At 30.1% G+C, this 12,664-nt stretch overlaps 1 protein-coding gene across 3 annotated transcripts in view; it reads right to left on the bottom strand.

Moving 5' to 3' along the window:
- Positions 1–8,335, bottom strand: part of LOC117179830 (pyrethroid hydrolase Ces2a-like) — a 17,190-nt gene extending 8,855 nt beyond the window's left edge. For all 3 annotated transcript variants that reach the window (XM_033371967.1, XM_033371968.1, XM_033371969.1), the window contains exon 1: positions 8,007–8,335. In XM_033371967.1, the coding sequence (XP_033227858.1) occupies positions 8,007–8,206 (200 nt within the window). In that variant the 5' untranslated portion in view covers positions 8,207–8,335. The remainder of the gene's footprint in view (positions 1–8,006) is intronic.
- Positions 8,336–12,664: the final 4,329 nt, after the last annotated feature.

The following is a 12,664-nucleotide window of genomic DNA, read 5'->3' as shown; positions in this document are numbered from 1 at the left end:
GCCAAGTTATCTGAATTCACATTTATCTTTCTTTCCACAATGCTTGTTCGCCAGCATTGTGGTTTGTAAGACAGTGTTAATGAGGGTACCACCTGCTTTTCCCTAAGTTATGCCTTTTTGTTTATTGGTTTTTAATTATTGAATCCACGCTATCCCTGAGATTGGTTCGTTCGTCTCTTGGCTGGACAAAAATTCTTTAACTTAACATTTCAAAGCTATTGTAGTTCATGAGTTTCTTTCTTTTTGCAATATTGGTTCGCCCGCATTGTGGCTTGCAAGAACTTATAAATGAGGCTATTACCAAGTGCCTTCTTTAACACTTTTCTTTTTGTTAAATGAAACTTTTACGACATGCTTTGAGTATTTATGGGAATTAAACAACAAAATATTATGTCAAAGTATTGAATGACATATACAGTTGAAATTAAATTTGAAATTATTAGTATTCCAGAAGATTTGGAGCACCGATTTTTCTGGCAATCGCAATTATTGTCCCACTGAGCCGTGCCAGAAAAATCAAAGATTTTTCCTTTTAACAAGGAATTGTAGATTCTTCTTCTGGAAAGGATTGAAGAATTTCTTAGTGCATTTCCATTTATTGTAGCTGAAGTTTGAAAACAGTTTCTTTCCTAAATGCCATTGTATTTTAACAATTAATTTTTAAATTTCCTAAGTTGAAAACTCTAAGCTACAATAAAAGTAGAAGATATAGCGATATTTTTGTGGCGTGGCTATTATTATTGAATTTTCGAAAATATACTTAAAAAAGTCATCTAACGAACCTGCAAAGTTACAACGTTTTGAAATCCAATTTCATAATAAAATATATGGATGGTTAATGCGGGTTTTATACCGTAGATTTTTGTTTTCACTTTAAATAACTTTGAGTGCTTTGCTATCTAGTGGATGAAATCTGAAACATTTCTCTCTGATGACCGCGATCTTCATTTGTTTCCTATAATAATCTGACGAGGGAGAAATGTAGAACAATTTACTTCCGACAATACATATACACTGATTTTTTTAGCAGGCGTCTGATTGAAAGTTTTGTTATTTCTTAATAAATTTCATGTAATGAAAGCTCACGTTTATGAGCACATAGTATAATTAATTTTCGTAAAATCAATACAATATTATGCTACGGGCGGGGCATGGGAATCACCGTCATGAGCGTACCCGGTACTCAAGGCTTATTTTTATAAAAGAAACATTTGAATCCCACATTCGAATCTACATATTCTTACCGGGAAAAAAACTTGGCTTTTTTTAAGACAAAAAAACCTGTCTTGTTTTGAAAAAAGTCAATTTTATTTTATTATTATTAAATTATTATTCATCCCTATTAGAAGAGTTGCAAAATGCCGAAATGCACAAGTTCTGCATAAATTTTAAAAATTACACAAGTGAAAGTTCAAAAGGCAAACCAGCTATAAACGAACTTGAAAAAGAAACGACCTCCAATCCAAGTCAGTTGAATTAAGATTCAAGAAATATAAATGAGATTAAAATAAAATTTAAAATCCTTGTTTGCGTCAAATAATGAAGTTAACATAAAAAATTCCCAAAATAAAACCAAGAATTTAACGACCAAATTTGGACAACCACCATAAAATGTTCCTATTTCAATCTGAAAAAAAACTGTTGCCTTTTTGCTTTAAAAAAGAAAAGAAAAGAATTCGTTTTCGCTTTGGACAAAAATAAATAAGAGGAACGAAAGATATTATTTTTTACAAAAGTTTTTTTTTGTGACTTAATCATAATGAAATAAAAAAGACAAATGGAATAAAAAAGTGAAGGAAGGGGATTAGGTAGGTTGTCTTCTCATTTTTCCTTCCTCTTTTTTATTTTTTTGAAAGATGAAAAGCATTTTTTCGTTTTTCTTTTTTAAGGAGAAAAAAAGAATAAAGTCTTTTTCTCAGATTGCAATGGGAACATTTTATAGTGGTTGTCCAAATTTGGTCCTTAGATTCTTGGTTTTATTTTCAAAAATTCTTTACAGTAGTTGTTTCATGATACTTTCAATTTTTCATTTTCCATATATTGCATATGTTGCCAATTATATTATTAATGAGTTGTAGAAAAAATATTTCTTCTGCCTTATGGTCACGGCCAAATAAAAACAAATTAGAGCTATCAATTCAACTCCATTTATTTTTAGAACAAACATTAAAACTTCGACGACGTTTCGGGATCACTGCGTGCTTTTTCAGAGTATCTTAGTTTAAAACGATTTGTAAGCGAAACAATGATCATTCCAATTTTGGAATCAATACGTGTCAATTTTTTTTGTGTCATATTTAAAATTGTTTATACGTTATTAAAGTTTAAAAAAAGCAAGACTCCAAACAATTGTTGAGGATGAGTAAAAAGAGAAAGCCTCATAAAATTGATGAGGCTTCTCCCAGCGTAAAACCAAATTATTAACGATTATGAAACAGTTCTAAGTGTTTTGGAAACAAGGACGAAAATATGACAAAACACTGCCCCACGAGTACCTGAAAACTAGTCTTAAAATAAAAAGTGTCAATTCTTCATGAAATCGACCTTTTGAGCACTGTTTTTTTTTCTTCAATAATATTGGTTTAGTAAAATATTTATTATCGTTAGTTAATTAAATTGTAATTATATAAACCAATGGACTTTGTTTGAATAATTTTTTTTGAAAATTTTCTTTTTTCCCTCATGAAATTATTACTATAAGTCTAGTGGAATATTAAATAACATTGGTTTATTAATTTTTTAATTGTTTAAAGAAACGAAATTTGTTCCCATTTTTTTGTTAAAAATTCTTTGTTTTCTTGAAAATTATTACCATTGGTCAAGTGGAATTCTTATTAACATTAGTTTATTATTTTTAATTATTTAAACAAATGGAATTGGTTTTAATAATTTCGTTTCGATTTTTTATCTAATAAAAATTTTTATTGTGGGTCTAGTAGAATATTTATTAGTAATATATAAAAAATAAATAAACTAATATTAATAAATATTCCGAAAGAATAATAGTAATAACTTTAGGGGAAGAACGAATTTTCGAGAAAAAAAATAATTTAGAAAAATTCCGTTCGTTCAAATAATTAAAAATTAACTAACCAATGATAATAAATATTCCACTAGACCAATATTATTAATTTTAAGTAGTCTAACCTATATTTCTAATACATAAAATTGTTTATTGGATAATTCTCTACAGGCCTCCATACTTTCCCGTCATCTTTTTTCCAAACCTCCATAATGTATTTACCTCGCGCTTGACGGTCAATAATGTAATTACCTCGACTCACACGCTTAATCTTTTCGCACGGAATTTTGAAAACTGAAGGTGAAAGAATTGACAACAGTAATTTGGTGATTGTGAATTCTCTCTTGTTAAAGCTTCTTTCTCTTTAACAAACGCGTTCTCATCAATCATCTCTTGCTTCGCACTGAAGTTTATTCCTGAAATTTTAGATCATTCCCATAAATGTATATGATTAAAATTCGTAACTTGTATTGGTATTGAAACAGATAAAGTTTCATTGTCCAGGCTATTGTTCAGGCTATTAACCAATGGAAGCTTGGCACGTTTAAGAGCGTCGATGATAAGAACGATTAGTTCAACAGAATATTCCGGGCACAATCGTTGCAACTCCCTTCTAAGGTATCTATACCTCTAATTCTGTTCATTCTCCTTGGCTATGGTGTTTTTGTCAGCTCGAGGCAAAAATTCGATAACGAACATGGTTTAGTTCTTGAAGTCAAAAAGAACTATGTCAGGTCTCAAGCGTGCAACAGAAACAATTGCCGAGAATAAAAAGTACCACTATATACGGCACTTTTCATTCTCGACAAATGAGTCGATTTCCCTAGGAGCATCCAGAGGAGCCATATTAAGGTTCGTGCCGTAAGACTGACAGACATGGTAATAAAGCACTCTTAGTGCCGCATTGTGTCTTTTGACATAGTCGTTCCCGAATGAGATGGACAACTAGATAGTGTGTGTGCTAAATATAAATATACATCCGCATTTCTGTGGAAGATGCTGTGCATCCTTTTATCCACGAGCTGTTCAGGGTAGTTTTTCTCTTCCGTTTTCTTAATTCGGGTTTTCCGGAGTAAGTACTCGAGATAGATAAAATTTTATGCATTTTGCTCACCTCTAATACTGAAGTTAAGTCCAAGTGTTTCAGCAGCTCCTCCCGCTTCTTTGTACATAAACGCTCATTTGCCCACTTCTTCATGCTTCCTGACCATTTTAAGAAGAGGGTCTTTTCCATTTACGACTTTATGTGCTGTACCCAGAATAATCCTTCTGTCACGACATTCAAGATTCAATATTATGCGACCACCTTGACGGCGTGAGATATAGAGTCGCAGAAAAGGATAATTAAGATGCATGCTTTTGCTCACGTGCATAATGTGATTTCATTTGCTAACGAACTTGCACCATGGCGGACCATTACTCACACTTTGATTTTGAGTATGTGTGTGTGGGTGACGTAGTGTGGTGGTTGGGCCCGTCGGCCCGGAGAGTATCTAGTGAACAAAGTAACAAACTGTTCGATGTAATTATTGGGTGTGTGTATTTAAAAATACTATAAAGATCCCCCAGTCTGGTGACGGATCAGAGCTATAGGATTATAATACTTAACTCTCGAGAGTTTTGCTTCCTAACAACATGGCAAAAATCCTCGAGACCTCTGTCGTATGACAGATCTTGCATGGACTTTGTGCTCGACCAGGTGTAGTTTATTAAGGAATTTGCAATTGAATTTAAGATGATTGGGCGTAAATTTACCAAATTTGAGCGTGGTATAGAGTACCACGTTACAACTGCCCATCCCATATCCGTGGCATCACCGGGATGAGCATGCCCCTCATTACACCTTCTGGTGCACCAGCCGAGATCCAGACTGGTGGTTTACTCTTAATTTTATATTATTTAAATAAGCTACGCGACTTAATATAATTAAATAATTTTCTCAATTTAATTCTTTATAACTAGAAGTCCTTCTTACGAATAGCGGGACGCCCAAAAGCTTCAGTAATAAGTCCCTGAATTGTGTTCTCCTAATCCAGAACGACTATGCTTCTAGGGTAGGCGGCACTTATCCGGAGGTTAGATTACTACCTTGCGTGCTATTAGTAAGACGTTATTGATTTCTATTCAGAATAGCTAGTGCTGTTGCTTAGTCCTGACACTTCCCTAATTTATCGAAACTTATTAAATAAATGTTGAACTGATGGATTAGGTCTCTTAAATTGGTGACCCTTGCAATCCTAGTTGCCCAACTCTCAGCATCGGGTGGTGCAATACTGCCTTACCCTCAGGAGTGCGTCGAAGCAGATTCGAAGGCTTAAGCTTCCTTCACGTACCTAATAATGCCAGAGTACACCGTGTTGTGCTGTGCACGGATGTTTTATAGATGAACCTAAATATCTTCAGGCTCCGGACCCTCATATAATTCTTACTTGATTTATCTTGAAATATTCTTAGTTTTAAAGTAACATTGAATTTTAATCATTAAAGTATATTAGTAATTCCCATTGATTTAAATTGTTGAAAGGGCCAGTGGAATTTTTAATTTCGAATGATTATGAATTTTAACTGGCCTATCCAAAATCGATCTGTTCGTTTGGAGCCTCAATTAGTCAATGATTTCAGGATAAATTCGGTTGATCAAATTGTACTATTGACGACATAATTTCCTTCAATTTAATTTACTTAATTCAATGAAGAGCCTACAATGGAAGTCAAAATTTATCAATTGGCGTTGTCTTAAGAACACGTGCAAAATCAAAAATACATGATCCCCTAACGTCCCAAAATGGATCATTAGCTTAGGCAAACCAAATGTGACAAGAAATGTCCACATAATTTTTATTCATCCCTACACTTTAATTAACTTAGATTCATTTCCCTAAGCGATCTTATTTGAAATCTGTAACGTCAGTACCTTCTCCAAGTTACCAATCCATTCTTTAATCTCCCCTCGAACAATATGATATTTTACTTAAATATCTCATTATTGGTAAGCCAATTTTATTAATGATGCTATGCGTTAGTGACGTTTGTATTTTATTAACTGATTGTTTATTATTTATGGTAAGATTGGAAAACGCCTACTGCTATTTTCCTTTGTTATTAAATCAATAGCGTAAAAAATGCCTCTTAGTAAATCGTAAGCCGCAATTGAATTTATTAGGAATAAAAATTTTATTCGATTAAGAAAGCATGTCGAAAAAAAAAATTTCATTATACAAACCAAACACAAAATTCTATAATTGAGTGTGACTCCCATGAGAACAACGGCAAAACTTAATATTACTCTGCTTATTAATAAATTCAGACTGGTTAAACCTTAGTCACGCCTGATTGGACAGTTTGGTAAAATCCAAGCGATTACTCATCAAAATCGCTGGGACTTTTCTTTTGTCATTGTCATTTTCGATCAACCAAATTTTTTTTACTTAAATAATTAAGTAGACCTGTGTTATTTAATTATTCTTTAAATAGTTACTTCAGTTGCTCAATTAATTCTCAATTACCCAAATTTTATTTATTATATTGACCTCTAGGTAATTAAAATTTCATTGCTTAATTAGCTTTTAATTAATTAAATTTTTCTTATTTGATTAGTTTTTCAATTAATTAAATCTTTGAAATTAATTATATGTTGTTTGTTTAATTGATTAAGCTTTAGTTACTCAATTAACCTTTAATTAATTGAATCTTATCTCATTAATTAGTTCGTAATCAATCGAATTTTTTTCTTTCAATTAATGAAGCTATATTTTTTCAATAAATTTTCAAATTGTTTAAGAAAAAAAAATGCACACCGAGATATTACCGAGAGGAATCTAGAGGTGTTTTTACTTTTTTGATATGACTCTTAGTTTTTTTTTTAAATTAATTACACAGCTTTCAAATTTAAATCTGTGACAAACTTCAACGTAGTAAATTTTTGCATGAAAAAATGTAACTTTTGGGCTTTCCATTATTTTGTCCGCTGTCAAAATTTAAATTTTTTATTTATCAAGAAAATTCAAAAAGTTGTTATAATATTCTAGGGCATTTAGAAATCAACCTTTTTCTTCTCTTGCCATGTTTTCATATCGTCCATTATTTGGCTTAAAAGATTAATTTTTATGTGTTTTTATCAATTTTATAAATGCTATAACTCTAATAATTTTCAATTTGATGAAAAAAGTGATTAGGATCAATTGCTCGACTTTTCAAATACTATAAATAACTGTACAGAGAATTTTTGAATTTTGAAAAAATGATCTTAAAAATATTCAAAATGCGCTCACTTTTTGAATTTTTATCCAAATTGGCTTTCTAACTAACTTGGCCTTTAGGAGTATAAAGGAGTGCACCAAAGGTCAATCTAATAGAATGATTTTTTCAAAAGTTATCGTCTTGACAGACAGATATAAAGGCAGACATAAAGACAAAAATACAGACTGAAAATACAGACAAATTTTATTCAAATGACACCGTCTTGACATACTAAAATGAAACCCTCCGTGCATCCTCTGATGATAATCTAAAAAGAAAATACATAAAGGAAAATTCTTTTTTCGGATTTTAAATAAAACTGGCGGTGGGATATTTGCCCTCTATTATGCAAACAAAATTTGTAATGCATTTTTGGATCATCCTACTATATGCTCTTACTGGCATGACATTGCACCAATGAAACCATAATTGACAGATCATTAAAAGAGAAAACGATTTCGTTCTCTCTCTATACGTCCATATTGGCCATATGCTGATATATCGTATGCACTTGTAAATAAATCAATATCAAATAAAGAAATTTAATTACTAAACATATTTAGTAACATAATTTGCGGAGACTTTTTAGAAAATATACAAAGAAGTTTTAAGAAGCAAGGGCAAACTGAAAATGTAATACCTCCGGGTGCTTTTTCCTTAAACTGGCAATAAATTAGTTCAAAAAGAGCTGAAAAATCAGACTAGTCATTTTTCAGAAATGTTTTATGGAAAAATTTAAACTCACCGCAATGGACCAATTGGTATTTCGGTGAAGGGAATTCCAATAAATGCTGAAAAGTGTCTTCCCCCTTTTGACACATACTGGGTTCCATTGAGAAGTCCTTCAGAAACTTTAACAATAGGTTCCGCATTTGACAAGGGAGTGCGTGTCGAGATAAATACAAAATATAGTATAGAGTATAAAATTTTTACTTGCGTATTCATGATAAAATTTTAAAAAATATAAACCGGCAACGATAATAAAAAAATAGTTTTTGAAGACTAAATAGTTAAAAGTTTCATCCACTGGTCAATCAGAAGCCAACCTTGTGTTACACTCGAATGCCAGGCATTTGGAAATTATCTATACAACCAGCACGAGTTATTTGAAAAATCACGTACTACATTAAAACGTTTTTATTCGTTTAAAAAAGTAAGGACACAATTTTCTACAAAATAGATAAAAAGACGATAAAATTGTACGTCAACAGTAGCGTACCTCAGAAAAATGACGCCCGTAGCATGTACTAAAACTGCGCCTAGCGCAAAAAAAAAAATACCTATCACAATAAAAAAGTATGCATGGATTTTATTATTCGTTAATAACAATTTTCTTATAAATTCTATATGTGATGCGCATCTTGAATTTCTTGACTGCAAAATTAAGCTTTGAGTTTTAATGACTTTTTTAGTGGTTAAAACCAGAATCATTGGTCAAAACATTTTAATTTTTGATTTTTTTTTTTATCTTGGAAAAGTTATGGCAGTCTTATAGGGCTTTATACAGTAGGGACGTTTACTATGTAGTTATAGGGAATATAATTATATAAACTATAGCATGCAATGCAACCCGTTTTGCATTTGTGGAATGCAAAAAAGTAGTATATAGACGATTTGAATTCGATTTCCAAATCTCCCGCGCTCGAGATCTTGCGCCGATTGGTCAGAGGCTTTGAGACTCAGAAGACGTGCGCAAAACATACGTATAACCAAATTCTGAAAAAAGGTTATGTTCCCCAGGATTCACCACGCATTTCAAATAAATAATTAGTTAAGGATTTAAAAAAATGTAACACAACATTAAAGTTGTTCATAAATACATTCGGAACGTGCATTAAGTACTTTCTTAAAAATAGGAGTTGATTTTCACTAATGTAACGGTACTTGAGTGATATTTGATGTTTTACAAGTTTCAAAATAGTTTTGTACTTCGATCTTAATTAATTAAATAAAGTCAATACCTACAGGTTGTACATAATTAATTGGTGATAAAATCTGTTGTTTTACTTATTAAATAAAATATGGAAATCAAACGCTTTTGACTAACTGCAACGAAAATTGTAATCCGTATGATTATGAAATTTGCAACGATAAATCTGAGATTCAAATGATTTTTTGAGACCCCCTGAATCCGAAAAACAGGTTTTTACGAATGTTTTTGTCTCTGTGTGTGTTTTTGAGACCACTTTTTTCAAAATTAAAAAATTCCCTACACAGATACCAATAGTATTCCATCAGACAAACAATTTAACCTAATGACTTTTTTTTATAAAACCAATCTTTACCACAGTTATAGCATTTACAAAATTTCAAAAAACACGAAAATTAACATTTTAAGCCAAATAACGTATGATATAAAAAAATGCCAAAAAAAGAAAAATGTTTCTTTTTCAATGTCCTACAAGATTGTTTCAAGACCTTTTTGATTTTTTCAAAAAAATTGAAAATTCAAATTTTTACAGAATAAAAAAGAATGAAAAATAAAAAAATTACATTTTGCGGTTACAATGTGCAAAATGGGTAAAAAGGTGTCTGAACAAAAATTATGAATTTCAAAAAGATCTATAAACTTTTTATAAATAACCTTGATAGCGTCTGTATTTTGTGTTTTAATCATAAAACACGATATTAACAATAAAAAATCGTCCTGCTGCGTGGGCACATTCTCATCAAAACTTGTTTTTTATTTCGTGTTCGTCTCATGTGTGGGGTTTCAAAAAATTTACTTTTTTAAAATGTTCTTAATGCTTTTTTTCACGAGTCAAAAAAAAAACTACAAAAGAATTATTCATGGTAAATTAATTGTTCTGCTATCTAATTAATCTGGTTGTTTGAAAAATCATTTCCTTGATTGAGAATTTCTTTAAAAATTCAAAATTTGTTTCGAAAATTCATTTATTTGATTGAAATTTTTTTTTTATTGAAAATAAAGTTTTTAATTACAAATTTAATTGAATTCTATTGTTTAGTGAAAATTCACATTTTTGACAGACATTTCATCTTTTTGGTTTAAAATTCATGTAAAGTAAAAAATTTAACTATTTTTTAAAAAATTCATTGTTTTTTGCTGAAAATTGGTCTTTTATTGTAGAAATTAATCTTTTTGTGTCGAAAAAAGTAAAAAAGTAAAGAGGAATATTTCATTAGAAGATAATGATGTTTCAGAAAAACACAGAGAGAAGATTAATTTTTGACAAAACATTTTAATTTATGAGCCCAAAACTAATTTTTCTACTAACATAATGAAATTTTCATCCCGAAAATAATAAGTTTTCAATCCAATAAGAGATTTTTCAAATAAAGTATTACTTTCTTAGTAAATAATAGAATAGCTACATAAACAAATGTAAACCTCCGATTTTAACCTAATAAAATATTTTGAAGTTTGTATAATATAAAATAAATAGATCTATAATTAAATTATTTTATTTAATAATAAATTACAATATTTTAATATAGTATTTTTACATTTTCATCATTTATGATTGAGAAAGTATTAGAATTGTCGGAAATTTGACATCACACTTTTTCAACGGATCTTAACGTTTCGAGACCCCCTGAATCCGAAAATCAGGTTTTCACGATGGCGTCTGTCTGTCCGGCCGTCCCTCCGTAAACACGATAACTCTCGAAAAATTGAGCAAATTAAATCCATCTATGGCATACTTATTTTAGGTCCTAATAGAAAGGACGAGTTCGTGAACCAGCTATTTTTGATAAAAATTCAAAAAGTGAGCGCATTTTGAAAATTTTTGAGACCATTTTTTTTTAATTTGAAGATTCTATGTACGGATATTTATAATATTAAAAAGAATAAACAATTTATCTTCATGACTTTTGAAAGCCCTACAAGATCAACATAACAAATTTTTGGATTTTCTTTAAAAATCAAAAATTAACATTTTTGTTGCACAAACAATAATGAAAAATAAAAAATTCCATTATGTGGACAAACTATGTAGTATACGAAAAAAGATAAATTAACAAAAATTGTTATACTAAAAAAGATTTACAATTTCGTTAAGGATCACTTCTTGATAGAACGCGTACTTTTTGCTTTTTTCGTGAAAACTAACATTTAAAAAAAAAATAATAAAAAAAATGTGTCGAAAGACGACGAAAGTTACGAGAAAAAAAAGATTTAACAAAACCTGTTTACAAATGTCGGTCAGAAATCGAGCTCGCAGCGCGAGTGTCACGATGAGAATGTGTACCTAAAGCCTACAGGACGTTGAGAAACTTAATTTTTGACAATACTTAATTAAGTAGAAAATTCAGATCATGAGGACGCATATAAATACTGCTATAGAAAAGAAATCTTTTTGATAAAGTTTTTTTCAAGAATTTCAAATGCAAAGAATAAATATCCGAGCGCGAAGCGCTAGATTCAACCGCCGCTAATTATAGATTTCAAATAATACAATGACTTCAAAGAATAAAAAAGGTTTCGCAAACAAAGCTAATTATTTATTTGAAATGCGCGGTGAATCCTGGGGAACATAACCTTTTTTAGATTTGGTTATACGTATGTTTTGCGCACGTCTTCCGAGTCTCAAAGCCTCTGACCAATCGGCGCAAGATCTCGAGCGCGGGAGATTTGGAAATCGAATTAAAATCGTCTACATACTACTTTTTTGCATTCCACAAATGCAAAACGGGTTGCATTGTATGCTAGAGTTTATATAATTATTTTCCTAATGATACATAGTAAACGTCCTTACTGTATATATTATTCATGTAAATATTATAATTATAAAATATTATATGAGTAGCAATGACTGGTTGACCATTTATAAATAATAATAGTTCAACTTTTAACTAGAAGAATTAATTTTCTACCAAAAAAGTAAATTTTGAAGAAAATACATGAATTTAAAACAAATGGATAAAGTTGTTTTCAACAAAATAGTTAATTTTTTAAAGAAAAAGTTAAATTTTTATCCAAAAGGCTGAACTGTATACTAAAAAAAGGAATTTTTAATAAACTACATTAATTTTTCACAAAAGAAATTTATTTTCCACCAAGCCTAATTTTCTATACAAAAAATCAATGTTTAATCATAATTAAATTTTCGACAAATAAGGTAAATTTTCTAACAAGAAAGACGAGTATTCAATAAAATACCAAACTTTGCAACTAAAAAAGAACAATTTTCAATTAATCATATAAGAGTTAAAATTCTTTTAAATCGCTTGAATTGATTGAAATGGATTGAAAATTCCTTGGAATGTTTTAAAATATTTTAAATCCTTTAGAATCTTTTGAAATTTTTCAAAGCTCTTGAAAATTCCTTGCAAATTTAAAAATACCCAATAATGTTTCAAATCCTTTAAAATTTCATACTACATGATTGAAATCAATTGAAAATGCTTTGGAATCTATTAAAATATCCTAAGATATAT

This window comes from Belonocnema kinseyi, chromosome 9 (genome assembly GCF_010883055.1).
Source record: "Belonocnema kinseyi isolate 2016_QV_RU_SX_M_011 chromosome 9, B_treatae_v1, whole genome shotgun sequence".
Taxonomy (NCBI): domain Eukaryota; kingdom Metazoa; phylum Arthropoda; class Insecta; order Hymenoptera; family Cynipidae; genus Belonocnema; species Belonocnema kinseyi.
This window is presented reverse-complemented; position numbering and strand designations above follow the sequence as displayed.